Source organism: Mastigoproctus giganteus, chromosome 9, assembly GCF_048544385.1.
Source record: "Mastigoproctus giganteus isolate SK-2022 chromosome 9, ASM4854438v1, whole genome shotgun sequence".
NCBI classification, from domain to species: domain Eukaryota; kingdom Metazoa; phylum Arthropoda; class Arachnida; order Uropygi; family Thelyphonidae; genus Mastigoproctus; species Mastigoproctus giganteus.
The window spans coordinates 111,960,495-111,982,397 of NC_143583.1; the positions used below are offsets into that span (position 1 = coordinate 111,960,495).

The 21,903-nt window shown below is 36.9% G+C and overlaps 1 protein-coding gene across 1 annotated transcript in view; it reads left to right on the top strand.

Moving 5' to 3' along the window:
* Nucleotides 1-21,903, top strand: part of LOC150080645 (protein FAN-like) — a 411,353-nt gene that overhangs the window by 235,018 nt on the left and 154,432 nt on the right. The window contains exons 20-21 of the mRNA XM_090380769.1: nt 381-423; nt 16,717-16,904. Of these exons, the coding sequence (XP_090236895.1) occupies nt 381-423; nt 16,717-16,904 (231 nt within the window). The remainder of the gene's footprint in view (nt 1-380; nt 424-16,716; nt 16,905-21,903) is intronic.

Genomic DNA, 21,903 nt, shown 5'->3' on the forward strand with positions numbered 1-21,903 from the left:
GTAAACTTATCTTTTTGTAGAGCACCTGTTCATTTCACATATCATCATTTGTGTGATGATGATATGTTCATTTCACATGATGATGATGATATGGTCATCATCACACAAATGGAGGTCTAACACCTGGATTGCATAATTTCAGAAAAGTGTGCATTCACAGAAAACTTTTGTATCCACCCCTTTCCTCCTTTTTAAACCATCTCATTGTTTCTGGAATCTTGGAATAAAGTACTAATCATCTTTTACTATGAAACAATTTACCAGTAATAAGAACTTTTATTTAGTAATAATTAAATGTAGCTAAAAACTTAAAATACTTTGTTTCTTAAGTAACTGCTTTGAAATATGTAATTTAAGTTTTAAATTTCTCTCTGTTTCAGTCTTTTACTATCTTACATATGAGGGATCAGTTGATTTGGACAGGTAGGTAGAAGTGCATTTTTTTTTTTTTAATTCATATGAAATAAACAGCCACCGTGACTATTTTATTAACTTTGAGAGAACTCTGATGGCTGATTATTACTTTAAAATCAATTTTAATTTAAAATTAAATTCAAATTCAATTATAGGCCTTAAAGTTTCTCTTGGACAGCAAGTAGACATTGCCCAGAAGACTAAGTTGCCATCCTTGCCACATGGAGTTGAGCCACAATCTCCTTTCACTCTTGTGTTGCTGCCTTCAGTCTCTCTGAAGGCAAAAAAGTGGTGTGTGTGTACTGTTTAAACTGAATATCAGTTTCAACAGCATGCATCAGAAATCCTAAACTACGGCAGGATAGAGCACTTGGTGTCTGTCAGCAAGATATTCCCCTCCTCAGTGGGATTCAGCAAAAGGGAGAATCCCACTGAGGAGGGGGATTCAGCAAAAGGGAGATTTCACAGTGGGAAAGTGGAGATTTCCCATTGTCAGCAGATGAGTATCTAAGGAAAAGTAGGAGTGGGGTAGTATGAGATTTGGAAGGGAAACAACATGTAGGTAAGTTGAGGAAGAGAGCATGAGGCATTTTTAGAGAAACAATGTAGGAAGAATGGAAAGAAGAGAGAAGATGGTCTTCTGTATAGCAATTCATAAAACCTAAAATGCTTTTAAAACATACTCAGTTTCCAATTGTGAGTCAGGTATTCCTATAAAAATATTAAATTTTGGAAAAAGTCTGATCATTCTGGAACAGCCAAATCCTCTTGTGTACATTTTCATATAAATTGGTCTGTTAGTATGGGTTACTAGCAGTCTCCATGTTCAAGATTTAAAAATACTGTGAATATATTTTTATAGGAATGTTGAGCCTGTCACTCAAGCCAACACTAGGTTATAGATCTACTCTCATCACCCAGTGCAGTACCACCAGGCATCTCCATTGCCAGTTGAGCAGGAGCAGCAGTGCGTAGCACACACTTCTTGATTAGACCGGGGTTCGAGCCCATGACCACCAAATACGGAGGATGCGGAAAGGTCAGGGAATAACCACCGCATATCTCCAGAGCAATATGGCCCTAGTTGCTACTGCTCCTAAAAACCAAATAACAAACAAACAGCAGTACCACCACTTCAATTAATGAAGTCTTGAAGTGGCCAAAAACCATGTGTGACTTCTGTTACATCTTTTGATGTTATGATAGACATCATGTGAGATCCAACATTCCTTACATTTTCATTCTATAGTTTTCACTGGCTGACTAGGTATTTTACTAGATTAAGCATATTAGTAATGATCTCAGAAACATCTGGATCAACTAGTGTATACTTTTTGTGCCTCTGCTCAGCCATCTATCACTAGAGGGAATCTGAATAGTGCATGTGCAGGGGCACTACCAAGACCACATTATGTTAAAGAGTTGGGAATATCTTAAAAGGTTTAAATTTCACGTATACAGCATATCTAAAAATTTTAGCACTTCAGTCAGCGCGTTTCCTTCCAACCTTTACCTTGACTGCATAACACCATCATGAATAGTCAAACTATTGAAACAAACTTCCTAGAAAAAAAGAAATTAAACCTCCCAAAAGCTTTCTATTATATATGGTTTTGGTTCTAAACTAAGAGTTATCCATTTATATCTATAATCTGCTAATGCTAATTTACTTTTTCCACTAACTACTCTTCTTACAGAATCTCAGTTATTTGTTTCCTTGCCACATCTGATTTTCTTAATTATTCACTCAGTGATTCCTTCATAGAGTGAATAATTTAGAAAAATTAAATGACAAATAAAATGAATAAAATTAAATGACAAATCACAATTACCACCAGTTTAAAGGTTGTAATTGTGCATATGTTTTTCTTGTCAGAAACTTCCTAATCTGAAATCATCTCTTTGGTCTCATGTTCATAACTCCAGCTGCTTTAGTTTCCTAGTTGTGCAAACCAAACTGGTGGAGACACTGAGGTTTTTGCTATTACTAATGATCTTACACAGTATATTCATTTACCTTCTAGGATACCAGACAATCCTAACCATACACTCAACACTCTTGATCTTTTCTTCGCCAACAACTCTTTAAAGTACACAGTACTTTGAATGGTAGGCAGTAGTCCTCTAGATCAGCGTTATTCAACCTGGGGTATGTGAGAAATTAACAAGAAACAAAAATATTTTGGAACAGTTGAAACGCATTTTTTACTTAACCATATTCTGTATTAATTACACTATTGCCATTTTTAAGCTAAATGATGATTCATCAGAATTGATGATTTATCCGATTTTTTACTTAAGCTTGTTTTGTATGGTTGTATATACACTATTGTGATTTAAGTGATGATTCATCCGAAGTGCCAGGTACAGCAAAATCCGATTATACGTACATTCTGTTTTTGGATTAATTAAATTTGATTAAATATTTTTACATTCTGATTGAGATGATATATATTTTCGAAAAATTTATAAAAAAATTACTTTTTAAGACTTTATGGAGATAATAATTAACAAACTTGGTCCTTGAGATTGTCACAGACATTCTCTCAGATATGCCAGACAAGCTGTACTTGCTACCTGGGAGTCTAAAATGCTGATGGAACTGATATTCGGGTGACACTCAAGTCAAGTGGACCCAATTTCGGCGAAGTCTGGATGGTCTGTGACAGCCAAATCCTCTGCTTGCACCTTCACGATGGTGCAACTGTTAGTAATCCTGGGTATAACCTCCATGCACAAGTACATGGTGGGTGACCACCCAGGTGTGAAAGAATGTAAGCAGGGGTCGAGGTGTGGCGCCCACACCACATGGAGGAATGCAGCCCCCTCTATGTTACCAGGCAGTACTAGGTGATAAATGACTCATCAACCGGTGAAATACCACCACTTTGCTTATTGAAGGCTTGAAGTGGTGGAACCCATGTCTAGTCTCTAGAGCTATGTTCCAGTCAACCTTTCTCTATCTCTTCCATCATGCAGTATGATTGATGACTTTTGAGGTTATAATGAACATCGTGGCGAGATCCAATATTCCTTACATTTCGAGTGTACAGCTCTAAAACGGTGTTCGCAGGCCGGCCGCTAGTTAGTACACCGGACCGAACCTAGTGGTAACTCTCTAGGAGGCATCCGGATCAGCTAGTGTATAATCTTGCTACCTCTACTCTGCCAGATAGAGACTGGAGGGAGTCTGAGTAGTGTGTACGCGGGGAGCATTGTCGAGGCCACGTTATGTCAAGGAACTGGGTATATTCTTATGTGTACGCTATATCTAAAAATTTCATTACTTCATACAGCATGTCCCACCACTTTTTCTTACTATTGAATACACCATGAATTGTCAAACTAATAGAGCAAGCTTATCTGCAAAAAGATCTAAACCTCCCAAGCACTTCCTAATTCATTAAAAAATATACGTGGTCTCAATTCTAATCGCAATGATGTCCATTTCCACTTGCAGTCTGCCAAACCCCATGTACTTTTTCTGACAGAATCTCAGTTATCGGTTGATTCAACTACTGCTCATCTCAGATGCCCAAATTATTCGCTGTATGATTCCTTTCACCTCAAAGGTGGTACTTGTGCATATGTCCGTTCTGATATTCCCTGTAAGAGACTTGGCAATTTGGAATCTCCTCTCTTTGATCTTCTCTGGCTTAAAATCTCTCTACCTCATTGTGTCAAATTCATCTGTTGTCTCTACCATTCTCCCAACTCCACTAACCACTTGGAGCTCTTTGACTTCCTCTCTTTGCAACTTGACTTTCTCCAGTACAACTTTCCTAACAGTGAGGTAATTTTCCTTGGTGATTTTAATGTTCACAACTCCAGCTGGCTTCCGTTTTCTAGTCACACCGACCCAGCTGGTCGAGATGCTGAGGCTTTTGCAATTACTAATAACCTTGCACAGATTGTTCATTTACCTAAAAGAATACCGGACAATCCTAATCATACAGCCAACACGCTTGATCTTTTTCTCACAAATAATCCTTCTAAGTACACGGTCGAAGCGAGAGGTCCTTTAGGCACTTCAGATCACAACTTGGTGATTGTCTCTTCTCCAATGGAGCCCCTATCTCATGGCTATTCCCGACCTCGTGTTGTTTGGCATTACAAGAATGCAAAATGGGATGACCTGCGAGATTTCTTTTCCTTGGTCGGATTACTATTTCAAAACTTCTGATGTCAACGTTTGCTCAGATCGTGTCAGTGAAATTGTTCTTGCAGGAATGGAATCCTTTATCCCACACTCCACTTTAAAATCTCGTCCTTTATCTAAACCTTGGTTTTCCAATAAATGTGCTAAGGCTGTTTAAGAGAAGAATGTTGCATATCGTAATTGGCTTGTTTCTAATTCTTCAGTTTCATTTTCTGCATACACCAAAGCTAGCAACAATTGTAAAGCAGTTATTAATCAGTCCAAACTAGAGTTTGAACAGGCTAAGAGTAGAAAACTTGCTTCTTGCCCTAATGGTAGCCGAGCATTCTAGTCTCTTGCCAAAGCTATTGGCCGCAACTTTTGCCCATCTCTGCTCCCACCTCTGTCCAAACCAGATGGTTCTGTTGTCACTTCAGCCAAGGATAAAGCTGACCTGCTAGCATCCCATTTTTCTTCCAACTCATATATTAATAATGATCTTGGTAAAACATCTCCCACCATTCCCAACACGCTCCATTCAATGCCTCCTGCGGTCTTCCGTCAAAAGGATGTCAGAAGGATTTTGACGAATCTTGATGCTAAGAAAGCTCCAGGTCCCGATGGTATTTCTCCACTTGTTCTCAAAACCTGTGCTCCTGAACTTACTTCTGTTCTTTGCCGCCTTTTTTCACTTTCTTATTCCAAAGGTGTTTTTCCTTCTGCTTGGAAATTTGCTCATATCCAGCCAGTTCCTAAAATGGGTGACAAATCTCTCCCATCCAATTATTGTCCCATTGCAATTACTTCTACTCTTTCTAAAGTAATGGAGAAATCAATTAACCGCCAACTCTTAAACCACCTAGAAACCTTCCGTCTGATCAACGATCGCCAGTTTGTTTCTAGGTAGTTTAAATGGGTAACATAAGCCAGAATATCACCAATCCACTGGTGATATTCTGGCTTATGTTACCCATTTATGGACTAATTCAACGGAAAGGTTCGGTGAAACACAAGTAGTTGCTCTTGACATCTCAAATTTCCATCATGTTTGGCATAAAGGTCTTCTAAACAAGCTTCCATCTTATGGTTTTCCAACTGTTTTTAGTAATTGGTTATCCAGTTTTCTCTCTGATCGCTCACTGAGGGTGATGTTAGATGGCTCTCTGTCTTCTAAATTCTCCACTAATGCCGGTGTCCCTGAAGGTTCAGTTCTTTCCCCCACTCTTTTCCTCTTGTATATTAGATGGCTCTCTGTCTTCTAAATTCTCCACTAATGCCGGTGTCCCTGAAGGTTCAGTTCTTTCCCCCACTCTTTTCCTCTTGTATATTAGATGGCTCTCTGTCTTCTAAATTCTCCACTAATGCCGGTGTCCCTGAAGGTTCAGTTCTTTCCCCCACTCTTTTCCTCTTGTATATTAATGACCTTCTTCCATCGACTGGAAATCCTATCCATAGTTTTGCCGATGATAGCACATTGCATTCCACTTTCCATTACGAGAAACCTTGTCCTGCCCAATCAGCTTCAACTTCTCGAAAATCTTCTACCAATTCCTTAAATGCCGATGCCGATCTTCAGGTAATTCTCCAGTGGGGCAAAGACAACTTAGTTGATTTCTACCCTTCTAAAACTCAATCTTGTCTTATATCTTGCAAAAAGGATTCTTCTGCTCCTATACTTATCTTTAGTGACACTCCAATTTCTAGGCAAAATGATATATCTCTTTTGCGAATTACCCTGACTTCTAATCTCTCTTGGCACAAGCACATTACAAATATTGCTTCCTCTGCATCTAAAAAACTTGGTTTTATCTTTTGCTCTTGGCGTTACTTTTCTTCCAAACAGCTGCTCACTTTGTATAAATCACAAATCTGCCCTGCCATGGAATATTTTTCCCACATCTGGGGTGGTGCCCCCAAAACCTCCCTCAGGCTTCTTGATTCCATTCAGAAGAGGGCAGTTAGGTTAATTAATGATTCATCTTTAACAAAGTCTCTCCACTCGCTGTCTCATAGACATACTGTTTCTGCTGCATGCCTCTTCTACAGATACTTCCATGGGCACTGTTCTTCTGAATTGGCTTCTGTAATTCCCGCTCTCTCTCTCTCTCTCTCTCTCTCTCTCTCTCTCTCTCTCTCTCTTTCAAAACAGTCTGAACACGTGCTGCCACCAGCCAACATCCATTTACTGTCCAACTTCAAACTCAGAGAACCAACTTTTCATCTTCCTTGTTTATTCATTCAACTGCTGTTTTCTGGAACAACCTTCCTTCATACGTATTTCCTGATAATTACAATCTACAGAAGTTCAAGTCCAATGTCAACAAATATCTTCTTTCGCCTTCTCAACCTCCAACCCAAGCACGGTACTAAGTACTATAGGTTCTAATACCTCTCGTGTTTGGGGTTTACATAAAAAAAAAAAACTACTATATGATTAGATTATCTAATAAATAAACTAATTTATCTCTATATTTATTTATTGCTATTAACAAATGCGAAATGATGATATTTTTAAGTATATATTGATGCTTTTTCACACTGTTTCACAATCTTTTTGACAATCTCACTGAGTTTTTAATATTTGCTATTTATAATGAGAATAAATGTTTGTATTGTTTTTAATATTTATTTTTGTAGAAGAGATATTATAATGAGAATAAATGTCTGTATTTCCACAATTTGTTGCGCAACACAAAACATGCATAAAAGGGGTCTTATCATCTGTTTTACTATATAAGTACAAAAAAGTTAACTCACTGTAAGCACTTAGAATTCAAGTGTAGAGGTTTACTTGTAGTAAAATATAGTAGACATACATACATATATGGGGGTACAAAAATAAGAATGTGGTTCTTTGGGGGGGTACACAAACAAAAAAGGTTAAGAAACACTGCTCTAGCTACCTCAAACCTGGCACCTCCGTAGCCAGGTGGGCAGGAGCAGCAGTGCATAGTACATGCTTCTTGATTAGACTGGGGTTTGAGCCCGTGACCACTAAATACAGAGGATGTGGAAAGGTCAGGGAATGACCACCGCATATCCCCGGAGCAATATGGTCTTAGTTGCTAATGCTCCTAAAAACCAAATAATAACAACAACAACCTCAAACCACAACTTGGTTATAATACCTTTTCCAGTAAAACCTCTGTCCCATGGCCACTGATTATCAGACTTGTCATTTAACATTACACCAATGCCAAATGGGATGATTTGCATTTTTATTCCTCTTTTCTGTGGTTGCACTACTGTTTTAAATCTCCTAATCCTGATCTACAATAAATAGATGTTGCAGTAGACTTTACCTGAAACAAGAACCCTGCATAAAATACACAGTAGCTAACTTGCAATGCTGTTTACAGATTTATGTCAGATACTGTAGTGCTGACATCATTAGTTTTCAATTTTAAACATTGTTTTAAATGTAGTGCCTGCTGGTCAAACTAGTGATAATTTTATTGATTTTTATACTTATTTATACTTAATTTTCATTAAAACTATTAATGTAGATATTTTTGAAATAAATTGCAGTTTCTACCGTTGTAATTTATTTTTGGCACTGGAAAGTGATGGCAATAATCATTTTGAATTTACACTTTTTGTTCATATTTTTCTATTAGATAGGCTTTTTAGACGTGTAAAAAAATGTAATCCCAGTTGATAATTTTCATAGCTGTAAAATTATCAACTGGGATTACATTTTTTTTTTCCTTTAATCAAAGAGTAGTTGACCGTTGCACAGGGGGACTGTGACTAAAGCAAAATTTTTCCTTTAGTCATAGTCCCCCTGTGCATTTAACATGACACTATAAGGATGCCCTCCTTATAAGTGGTTAAGAGCACTTATTCAACCCTTTTAGGGCTTTAAACACCTCAATCAGCCCCCCCTCCAAATGGCTGGGTTTCAAACAGTTAACTTACAGGATTCAAATGTATACCGATGAGAGTACCTCTTTGTGCTCTTAACCTCTCCAACAGGTCTCCATCTTTTCTATAATGGGATCTTGAAGTGTGCATTCTGTATTCAAGGTTTGGCCTGAATAACTGCATACAGCAGTATTCATGCCACACCTTGAATACGGAATGCAGCAGTATATGCAGGGAGAGAAAACTTATGTAGAGTAAGTTATTACCCTATATAATTTTTCTCTACTCACAAAGTTCCTATACATAACTGGCAGAATTCTCCCATGAGTTGTCCAAGCAGTTTGTGTATACTCTTTGAGAGCTTCATATCAAATTATGTAGATATTTCCAAATCCTTTTCATTTTCAACTCCCTATCAAGTTTGGTGCTATCCAGGTGACTGTATTGAAACTTGTAACTCAATACTTGTAAGACCTTGCATTTTCAATACAGGTGTAAGACCTTGCATTTTCAAATGTTATACTTCAGATGACATTACACACCCATCCAAATAATTTATCTAGGTCTTGTTGAAGTAACATACCCTGTTGCTAGGTCTGTCATTAACCACCTTGTCCATCTTTGTATTACAGCAAGCTTTGAAACTTCAAATACCTGTGTCAGTGAAATTAATAAATATTAGAGGCTGTAAAGGGCCAAGTGGAACCCAATCGATAACATTAACCCATGTACAGTACCCAATTATACCCACTTTGTCTCCTGCCCTAACCATCCCTGTATATAGTAGTAACTGTTTCTAATATCATAGTATTGAAACATTTCACTGAAGTCTAAGTGAATAATTTCAAAATTATTTCTTTGCATCCAATTCTTTAAATATGCCAACAAAGTCATTTTTGCATTCAGAGCGCCCTTATACAGTAAAACCTGAATTAAGCACCAACTCATGGGACTGATTTGCAAAATTTGGTGATGCCTTCTATTACACCACTCTACATACATGGTTTTTGATGTTTCGAAGCTAATAGTTGTTTTTAACTCAGTTTTTTTACACTGATTTCAGAAATGTTATTTGTTTTTTTTCTATCACATACCATTTTTTTCACAAATCACTTAAGTTGATGTCCTGAGTTGTGTTATTCAATGTATTTAGTTAGGAGTTAATGTTGGGAATTTGTAAACTGATTCTTCACATGTTGGCAATGCTGCCTTCAGCCATCTGTTTCTTGACCTTGAGATCTCCATGGAGCAGTGTTTATCAGTGTGAGCTCGGTTTATTTTTGAGGTTATCATGTCAAACTTGGGCTAGAAAATGAGTAAAATGTCTTCTTGCAAATGTTTGAACAATCCGAACTTATTTTGTTATATTTGTGGAAGTTATGTAGTCCTCAAGCAAAGACAAGATATTAAAGAATTTGTAAAAAATGTGTGTTGTGCTTATTTTGGAGTGAAGCTCAATGACCAAGATAAACAATGGACTCCACATAAAGTTTGCCGAACCTGTTTTGAAGTATTGAGATTGTGGGAAAATGGTAAAAAGAAGGCTATGCCATTTGCAATTCCCATGATTTGGTGGAAGCCCTCAAACCACTGAGTTAACTGTTACATTTGTGTAGTTAATGTAGAGGTATACGATGCAAAGAGTAAGAAGATGTGTATCCAGCAGAAGGTGACCAACCAGATGGTCACCTTCTACTGGATCCCTGGTCATCTCAGCATCCCAGGTAGTGAACGTGTAGATCGTGCTGCTAAACATCCTGACAATGGATCATTCTGTCAATTGAAAGTACCATACACTGATTATAAATACATCGTTAAAACAGCATGTAGGAATCAATGGTCTCAACTGCAGTAAACTCAGATCAATTATAAACTCTTCCAGCTTAAAAAAGAACCATAGCCGTGGACTTCTAGTTTCAGGAGAAGCAGCTGAAAGGAAGTGATTCTGGCAAGATTCCAGATCTGTCATTCCTATACTACTGTTCGTCTGTTCTTGCCTGTGGGAGAGAACCCTCGCCACTGTTCCTTCTGTCAATACCAACTAACAGTCAAACATATCCTCACAGAATGTCCTCAACACTCGAGTATCCAGAAATCCAGTTTTAGCTCTCTGTCCAACCTGCAAGAACATTTAACTTTATTACACATTCTTGGCAATCATGCAGATTTTGAAGCACTGTTTCAATACTTGAGATGCATAAATTTATGTAATTGTCTTTGATAATCATAATATGAAAGATTTAGTCATAAGTAAATCATGAACAGGCATAATATGGACCAGAAGGCCCCTGTGCCAAAAACCCTCAATACAACACCAATTAACAAGAATAGTAAAGTGAATGACATGGAAATAATGGGGAAAAATGAAAGGACTTTTAAGTTATTTGGGCGAGTATAATCAGCAAAATCTTAATATTCCTGACCCTTACATATGCTGGAATGAGAATCCAAGCACTCTTATGGTTATTATAAGGATTAGAGATCCCAGACTGCTATTGTGATATGAAGTTTGACTTTATTGATATTTTTATGTGATATTGTGTTCGAGGAAAATTGCATTGGCCGAGAAAGTCACCCAAATAACTACTCTTGAATGCTTAGTTTGTTCAACCCATGAGTGGGTAAAGCACTAGAACATGCAGATTGTCCAGTGATATTAAAGCAGCATGTATAATGTCAAACTCGTGCTATGATATCACTGGACAATCTGCATTGCTCCTAAACCACAACTGATAGCTCATTCAAACTGCGCATCATACAGGGAGTTCACAGTTTTAGTATTAGTAGAAGCAAATGATACAAGAATACAATGTCATTAAAAAAAAAAAATAGGAGAAAAAAGCCAACACTTCCCATATTGCCTGTTCATCCTTTCTAACAGTTTGTCTGGTTCTTCCTTGAATTTATTCAAACTACCCATACTCCTACAACACCACATGGCAGTTTTTTCTAACAATTGACCACCTGCTGGTCAATTGTTAGAAAAAACTTCCACATGTCTACCCTGCATGTAGACATCCTTCCTCAGTTTTAATTTATACCCCTTCATTAGCATTAGCATTAGTAGAGGCATATGATGCAAGAAAACAAGCTTATATAGCATCAGCCAAAAAAAAAAAAAAAAAAAAAGTAAATCTCCTGTTTCATTCATCCATTCACTCCTGATGTTTGTCAAGTTGTGCCTTGAACTTATTTAAGTTGTTGACCTCCACTACGAAGATGGGAATTTGTTCCAACTATCAACCACCCGCTGGCTAAAGGAAATTTCCGCACAAATTGTCTTTCCTCAATTTGAATTTGTCCCCTCAGGTGAGCAATCTGAGCAAAAGGAAGAATCCCATTAGAATTGAGCTTGCTCAAACCATTCAAGGCCTTATACACCTCAATCAGATCACCTAGAAGGTGCCTAGTCTCCAGAAGCTGCAATTTGCAGAACTTAAGCCTTTCTTGGTAACACCAATCCTTTGTTCCACTCACCAATCTCGTTGCCGTTTTCTATTCTCGTTCCAGCAGCTCTACATCTTTCCTAATATGAGGCCTCCAGACCTGTATACAGTACTCAAGGTGTGGCCTGACCATTGCCTCATACAAGGAGATAATCCCTGCTAGCAAAATTCCAGTATATCATTGACAAGACACCATGAGTTACTCTTGCAGCCTGTCTGCTCTGCTCAGAAAACTTCATATCTGACTGCACAATTACCCCCAAGTCCTTTTCATTCTCCACTAATCTGAGTGTAGTACCATATGTGTAGATAAATGATTTTGACAAGAGAAAGGATTCCACTGACATTAAGCTTATCATTAACACAAATTAACTCAATTCATTCAAAGCCTTAAACACCTCAATCAGATTTCCTTGCAAGTGGTGCCTAGTCTCCAGGTGCTGCAGTTTGCAGAACTGGAGCCTTTCCTGGTAAGATTGTAAAAGTAAGGCCATGTTATTTGTATTAAGTGCAATGCCACCAAGTAAAAGTCATTGGTGTAATTGTGTGAGAGAACTAGTGGAAGATGTTACATAACTAGAAGAAGTGACAAGTTTACGTTTCATATGTTTAGTTTGTCACAATTTATGTTTGAAGTCACATGCGTTGTTACTGGTGAATAAATGTCATGCTGTATGCCATTGAGCAACATGTTTTTTTTTAGTGGAATCTTATGTGGAAACATTCTTACAGTCAATGTCAACAAAAATTTGTTGAAAGTCCCCTAACACTAACCATCCATGCAAAGCTACAGTTTTAAAGATAAAAAAAATAAAGACGATAAATTAAGATAATACAAAATTTTGTGAGTTTCTTGAATCTCGATATAAATGATTTTGATTGTGTATTAGGAAAAGAAAATTTGCTGTATATTAATATTAATTTATGTTTAGAACAAGTGCTGAAACTTAGCCCCAACTACAGATTTATAACTTTTACTTATTTCTTATTTTAAATTTGTATTTTTTAAATAAATTAAAATATAAAATAATATTTGTAAAATTACTCTTAGGAAAAAAAAATGTTTAAAAGCTTGTAGTAGCTTAGTCACTGATGCCAACATTGTAGTTAGCCAGCTGGATTTGCCAATTTTTAATCATATATGCTTTTCATACTAGGCGCCTCCGTAGCCAGGTGGGAAGGAGCAGTAGTGCATATCACATGTTTCAGATTAGACTGGGGTTTGAGCCCGTCACCACCAAATACGGAGGATGCGGAAAGGTCAGGGAATGACCACTGCATATCCTGGAGCAATATGGCCTTAGTTGCTAATGCTCCTAAAAACCCAAACAACAACAAGAACAGCTTTTCATATTGTTTGTTGTTGGAAACAAATGGAAACCTATTCAATCTGAAAAACAAAAACTTGCTAACATTATTACATTCTTTTTGATATAGAATTTGAATGTATATAAACTATCTTGTTTGCCAATAAGTAACTTAGTAACTTAATTTACCAGTAAGTTTCATGGATACTTTCTTTTAGAGCATACTTTTTTTTACTACAGTCATGCTCATAAGTAATGCATCACCCTCTGTTTTCTCATTGGCTTTCCCCATTGAAAATCTGTGGAAGAAAATTTGTCAATAGTTACAGTACAAGCCATATTCTAAAACTGAACTTATTAAAATCAATTGCTTAAGTTTAGGATTATTATATCCATTGATGATTTTGAGAAGCTGATTCATACCGTGCCAAATCAAAGCAAATAGTCATCATAAACAAAGGCTGGCAATTAGCTGTGACGATACATAATACCAATTAATCATTAACTACATGACAAAATGGATTAAGTTTGATTCAATGTTTATTTTTAATATATGCTATTCCTTTTATATTTTAAAGAATTTATTAAATATCATTGCATTCAGTAATATCCTTGTAAATTTTTTTCGTTTAATTTATGGCCCTGATAAATTTAGTAAATATTATCAATTTTGATAATACATTAAACTCTGTAAAATTTACAACCCAGAAGAAATAAGAAAGCAATCCAGCACTCATATTAACCATTGCATCTAGCTTTAAGAATCCATGCAAAAATGAGTGAAATATCTTTCTTTATAAGATGCTTGTAGGACTATCTTGTCATTTCATCTCTTTTTGCAGCCATTAGGTTTTAAACTGCATAACCCCAGGGGTTCACATCTGGTGAGTATGGGCTTGGCACACCCAGGGTCCTGAGCTGGATATCATCATTCTTCTCTTCCTTGGTGAGTCCCTTCTACTTCTGACTCTTGTTTTCTCTCTCTCAGGATAACTCGGAAATTTTTTTTTTTTTTTTTTTTTTTGGCTGATGCAGTAAAAGCCTCAGGCTTTCTTGCACCATATGGCTAATGATGATAATAATAATAAATAATGCATTGGCATTAATTCTCACAGCAGAACAAACTTGCCTTTTCAACAAATTGCCCTAGTATTACACTACTTTCAAACAGATGGCCTCTCCAAAATATTAATTGTCCATTTATTTGTTTAAAAGAGGAGACTGCTGTGATGTCCTGTTTCAGGACTAACCAATCCTCATTAGATAGCAGGTGGTCTCTAGCAACAACATACAGACAAAATAGTTACAAAGATATTAGTATTAATAGTAGCAAATGATGGAAGAAAGCAAGCTTATATGGCATCAGCCAAAAAAAATCCCATTTCACCTATCCATCTCCTCCAGTAGTTTGTCTAGTTCTTCCTTGAATTGATTCAAACTACCCACTTCCACAACAATGGGTGGAAGCTTGTTCCAGCAATCAACCACCTGTTGGCTGAAAGCAAACTTCTGTACATCCATTTTGCAACCATCCTTCAATTTTAATTTATGCTCCTCTGTGCATAATTAGCTGAAAGAACAAGCTGGCTTTAGGACAGGATTCTCAACTATGGATCACCTTCACTTAACGTCACAGCTAATGGAGAAAGCAAATGAATATAAAACACCATTATGCCTGGCATTTGTGGATTATGAAAAGGCATTTCACTCCATACAGCATAAAGCAATGTTTCCGGCATTGGAAAGACAAGACATAGACACTGCATACGTTATCATTTTGAAGAAAATATATTAGAATGCTACCTCCTTTATTAGACTAGACAAAGACAGTAGAAAATTTAAAATTGAAAAATGAGTTCAACAAGGAGACACTACCTCTGAAGTTGTTTACTGCTGCCCTTGAGGAAGCTTTCAGAAGATTGGACTGGTTGCAGAAAGGAGTCAATGTGAATAGAGAGTACCTAAACCATTTACAATTTACAGGTGACATAGTGATCATAAACAATGATCCTGAAGGATTAGCGGAAAACCTTAATCAGTTATGCAGAGTTAGTAAGGACTTTGGACTAAAGATGAATATGGTTAAAACAAAACTAATGATTGAACAAGTATGCCACAGAAAGGGATATAATCGTTGAAGGAGTAGAAATTGAAAATATATTCATATACTTATCTTGGACAAGTGATTAACTTTAACAATGATAAATAAATGGAAATCAAGAGAAGAATAAATTTCGGATGGAGAGCATTCAGGAAATATAGTCACATGCTGTGGAGCAATATCACAATTTGTCTGAAACATAAAATAATGAACCAGTGTATACTCCCAACCATGACTTAAGGAAGTGAAACTTGGGCACTCACCAAAAGAATGGAAGAGAAGCTGAGAACTACACAGCAAAGGATGGAATGAATTATATTAGGAAACATAGATTAGGCAGCAAACACAATTAAAGGACATTGTCAAAACTAAAGAACTGAAATGGACTTGGGCAGGACACATAGCTTGAAGATTGACAGATGGACTAAGAAAATAACAGAATAGTATCCGAGAAGAGCTAAAAGAAAAGCTGGAAGACAACAATGGAGATGGACAGATGAAATTCAAGGGTTCGTGGGTAGTAAGTGGATGGCCATTGCATAAAACCGAAGGAACTGGAAAGTTGCTGGAGAGGCCTTCATCCTGCATTGGATTGAAAATGGCTGAAGATACCTCTGAGCAAGAGGTAGAATCCCATCAACATTGAGTTTTCCCAAGCCATTCAAAGCCTTAAACACTTCAATCAGATCATCTCGCAAGTGCTGCTATGCAGTATACAAAAGCAGTTTTCAAAGTTGTTAATATAGCTAAAGACTATCTGTCAGAAGTAGTGCATAACAGGTCAGCTCTGACAAAGGCAATTTCCTCTACTGTGAAAATTAGACCATTGCATTATCCATGCAGTTTAAATCTTGCTGCCTGCAAAAACAGATATAAGGACAAGTAGTCATTATAAATGTTTACATATATAAATAAGTTCAGTCATTTATGTTTAATATTTATTGAAATATGTTTTTCTAAAACTGCTTAACCATTAGGCATCTCTCTCTGAAAAAAAAAACCATAAAATTTTGAAATCTGTATAAATTGTTTTGTTGTAATATAAAGTAACAATGAATCTTGTTTTAAAGTAATGCATTACTTATGAATGAACATAACTGTAATTTTTTTAATTGCTTCACTTGATATCTTTAGTCAGATGATTGAGAAATTGAAAAAACTTGGGGAGGACAAAATTGAAGAACAAGTTTACTTTAAAATGTTAGCATGGTTAAAAGAATAATCTGAAGTATGTGATTTGCAAACAAGTTGAAAAATTAATTTTAACCTTTTTTTTTTTTTTTTTTTTTTTTTCTATTTATTATCAATCCTTTACATTTGAATTTTTTTATCTTTATATTATCATTATGGAGCTTATCTTTGCAATTTATATTTTATGCTTGCAATAAGCATAACTTTTCAATTTTTACTGAAACTGAAATAATATCTGTACATATTTTTCAAAAGTATTAAAGATATCAATGAGAGATATTCTTTGGAAGTACAAATAATGGAATTTGGGCAAATTCCAAAGCAGATCTTTACTCATCCCCATCCACAGCGGCATCTTCCATCTCCCATTCAAGATATCACCTTTAAAGTAAAAGAATCAGTAACCTCGAGGGAAAAGAGGCCTTCAAAGGAAAATTCATCAGGTATATTTATTTTAATTGTTGGCCTTTCTTTTTATGAAAATATATACATTCATATACCATCCTTTTGAAATATTTCGGTACCAATAGTATTAGACTAAGTGAATTTTTATTAAAGAAATGAATGATCTGGGTCAGACACTGGTTTGGAATAGGCCATGTTGATCTCACCCTGAGCTAGAATATAAATCTTGGAATTTAGACCATCATTCTGGATTGAGTCAAACCACTTATAGAATCTCTCATTTTCCTCAAACCACATGAATGCAAGCCTCATTTTATGGAACACAGTAATATTGTGCTGGAATATGAAAGGTCCAGTTCTGTAGAAATGTCATTGTGTGATGTGGTGTTGGGAACTATCATGATAGTAATCAATTTCTTAGTCCACATCATATATATTTCCTCTCTATAAATTATTGTAGGAACAAATGTAGTTAGTATTCTCGGGAATTCTCCATGATTCTGCTCATGTTGGTGACAAACATGAGCAGAATCATACAGAGGGCGCTGACTCTCTTTAAAAATTACAGCTGTGAATTACAGGCTCCAAAAAAGCGATAATTGTTTGCCTTTTTATTTTACCTAATTGTTATTTTATATTGTACTTTATACGTAGTCTTATAGTTATAGCTACGCTGGTTATTTTTATTTTTAATTTAGATAAAGAATTTTTGTAGATTACTACTTAATATACGTAAAACCGTTATTTCGTTCGCATCTTGCAGCCAATGTTTTTGTATAGAGAAGTAGGGAATTAAAATTTTTAATTGTGGTAACTAGGTAGTTGTAATGTATAATAGCTAGTATGAATATAGCTAGTATGATATAGCTAGTATGAATCAGTGCTGTAATACTCAAGGAAGGAAAATCATTTTGAATATTTTCGTTAGATTCTGTTTGATTTTTAATTGTGATTTTAATTGATTTTAATTGATTTAAATTGATATTTAATTATTTATTTTTTACTCTAATGTAAGTTTTTCGATTTTTTCGTTTTAATTTCTGGAGAATATCATACGGAAATGTTCTACGTACTATATAGAGGTAAACTCCTCTTATTATTTTACAAATAATTATATAGCGTAATATGCATCACTGCATTTAGGATTCTATTAGATAGCGTAGTGTTGACAATTAATTAATTAAATTTATTGATCTTATTAATTTAAAATATCATGCCCCTGATTAGAGCAGCAAAGCAACGGGCACAAAGTGGCAGGAGTGCTGTGACTCTGGGGAGAACTGAGGGGGGAAATTCTCCAATGCATCACAGCCTAAAAAAATGTGAAACTTGTGAAATGTTTGCCGAACTCTCTGGAACAGAACATGATCTAACAAAGGAGGATGTCTTTGTGTGTTCCAGGTGCAGAGAGTGTCTAGAAATTAGGCAAGAACTCAGCATTCTACTGGGCGTCTATGAGAGCTTGAGGTGTAGGGTAGCTGCCCTCGAAGGAATTAATATGAGGGGCCCGTCAAGCTCTCAGCTGCCCAACTCAACGGCAGAACTCACTCCTGGGCATCAGGCAACACAGCGGCAGTCTCCAAGGCAGAATGCGCAGGTCCTTTTAAGGGCACAAAAGGTGATATTTTTGTACACGTTGGCACCAATGACATTAAGAGTAGGAGATCTGCAGATTTACTTAACAAGTACAGGTCAACGTTGCAAAAATGTCACGAGTTAGGGTTAAATTTGAAAGTGTGTGCAATTCTGCCCAGACACGATAGGAGGGAGTACATGACGAGAGCCTTGTCAATCAATTCGCCCCTGGAGAGAATGTGCAAGGCTCAAGAGGAAGAATTTTTTTCAGCGTGGTCTGTGCTTGTTAACAGGACAGACTGCTTCTACATGGATGGGATACACTTAAATAGAAAGGGTGCAAGAATATTTGCTGATGCTATCGAAGCAGTGTTAGGTGGATCAGAAAACTGCTAGCTTGGAGGGATTCACAGACTAAAAGGTTAAAAGTAGCCGCAGGCAGAAAAGGTGATTCTTGCACAACTTCTATTAGAATAAGTAGTGACCTGGAGTGAGGGGTGCTTGGGGTTTCAGGGACTGATGGCAGTCATCTTGAAACAGGTGGGTATATGGGATGTGTCAGGGTAACTAGGAATAGGAATAGGTGCATGTATACCAATGCTAGAAGTACAGTAAATAAATTTGATGAATTTGAAGTGTTGATCAAGACATCAAAGGTGGATATTGTTGGGATATCAGAGATGTGGTGTCACACTGATATTAAGAATGCAGAATTGGAATTTGGGGAGTACAATGTGTACAGAAAGGATAGACAGGATAGGAAGGGAGGAGGTCTCATGCTGTTAATTAAGAAAAACATAAAATCAAAAGAAGTGCATTCAGTTGATATAGATGAACAGTGCACTGTTGAGTCAGTTTGGTGTGACATAAGCACTGCGACAGCAAAAATAAGAGTAGGAGTGTGTTATAGGCCTAATGACTCGAATGAGTACAATGAAAAATTGTACAGAGAAATAGAGTGGGCTAGTAAATCAGGATGTCTTATAATGGGGGATTTTAACTTCCCAGATATTTACTGGAACTTGTGGATTGGTCACTCACACACTAGTAAGACTTTTGTGGATTTATTGGATGATTGTTTTTTGCAGCAGCATGTTCGAGGGGCAAACAGAGAGGGTAATACTCTTGATCTGGTTATCAGTAGAGATCATTCGTGTTTTAAGTATTTGCAGATAAAAGACCCACTAGATGGCAATGATCACAGTGTACTGATGTGGGATTTACTTAAAGATATAATTACCATCAGGGGTAAAGGAAAGAGTTTTTGCATCTGTAAAGGTGAGTACAGTGGTCTGAGACAGTTTTTAAATTCTGTACAGTGGGATTCTAAGTGGGAAGCATTCAAGAAATTAATCATGGAAGCTACTAAAAGTTTCATACCTATTAAAAAATATTGTTCAAGGATTAGGCCTAAATGGTTAAAATATGAACTAATGAGACTCGTGACAGAGAAGAAAAATGCATGGGATGCATATAAATTATCAAGCGACTCAGAAGCCTGTGGCAGATATAAGCTAGTCTGTAATCAGGTCACAAAAGAGGTTAGGCAGGCAAAGGCAGATTACGAGAAATCTTTGGCAAAGGATGCTAAGGAAAACAGCAAGGATTTCTTTACTTATATAAACTCTAAAAGGAAGGGGATGAATCTGATTGGTCCACTTGACATCGATGGTTCGACTGTTGATGATCCTGCTCAGATAGCAAACAAACTGAATGAGTATTTTGCATCTACATTCACACATGAGGAATTATTAAGGTTTAAAAATGGCAGAAGGTTATCAAATTGTAGCAGGGTGCTTAATGATTTTGTAATAACTGAGAGCAAAGTGGAGGAGAAATTGTTGAACTTAAAGATAAGAAAAGCACCTGGGGTGGATGGGATCTATCCAGTTATATTAAAGGAGACGGCAAAGCAACTAAGCAAACCCTTAGCCATAATTATGAGAGCATCATTGGACTCAGGAGAGGTTACCACGGACTGGAGAAGTGCAAATGTATCCCCAATTCACAAAGGGAGATCAAAGGGTGACACGAGTAATTACAGACCAGTTAGTTTAACTTCTTCCAGGTAAAATAATGGAGTCACTGGTTAAAGATGCATTGCAGGATCAATTAGACACATTTTAATCAAACCCTTAGCCATAATTACGAGAGCTTCCTTGGACTCAGGGGAGGTCCCAATGGACTGGAGGTGTGCCAATGTATCACCAATTCACAAAGGGGGCTGAAAAGTTGACAAGTAACTATAAACCTGTTAGTTTAACTTTTGTTCCGAGGAAAATAATGGAGTCACTGATTAAAGAAGCATTGCAGGATTATCTAGACAAGACTGCAGTAATAGTTAAGACACAGCATGGGTTTGTTAAAAGGAGGACTTGTCTGACTAATTTGAGTGGGTACTATGATGTAACAAATGAACTGAATGTCAAAAATAATTTTGATATCATATACTTGGATCCATTTTAGGAAAGCTTTTGATACTGTTGCACATGGAAGACTGCTGTAGAAATTGGAGAGGTATGACATTAAGGGTAAGTTGCTATAATGAATAAAGGGATGGTTGAGTGGGAGACAACAGGGAATGTTAATCAATAGACACTGCTCTTCGTAGACAAATGTTATTAGTGGAGTTTCCCAGGGTTCGGTGCTGGACCCATTGTTGTTTTGTGTATTTATCAATGATATTGATGAAGGTACATCAGGTTTAATGTCCATTTTTGCAGATGATACAAAGGTTGGCAGGGTTGTTAACGACAGTAAAGACAGTATGCTACTCCAACTGATTCTAGATAAGTTGGGCAAATGGGCTGAGAAGTGGCAACTGAAGATATTGACAAATGCAGAGTACTGCATATGGGTAGAAATAACCCAAGAGAAACATACCACTCCCCTGAGTTTAGAAATGTACTACACTCAGGGAAGTGGAAAGTGAAAAAGAGCTGGGGGGGTAATTGTGCAGTCAAATATGAAGTTTGCTGAGCAGTGCAGATGGGCTGCCAGGGCAGGTAATGGAGTCTTGTCAATGATATATAGGAGTTTTGCTAGCAGGGCCAGGGAGGTGATTATCCCATTATACAAGGTAATGGTCAGACCACACCTTGAGTACTGTGTACAGGTCTGGAGGTCTCATTGTAGGAAGGATGTAGAGTTGCTAGAACGAGTACAAAGAAGGGCAACAAGATTGATGAGGGGAGCAAAGGGGTGGGTGCTCTTACCAAGAAAGGCTTAAGTTCTGCAAATTGCAGCTCCTGGAGAGTAGGCACCTGTGAGGTGATCTGATGGAGGCGTATAAGACTTTGAACAGGTTGAGCAAGCTGAATGCTGATGGAATTTTTCCTCTTGGTCAGATTAAGAACCTGGTGGGGGATAGATTCAAATTGAGGAAAGGCAGTTGTAGAATAGATGTGTGGAAATTTGCCTTTAGCCAGTGGATGGTTGATTGGTGGAACAGACTTCCATCTT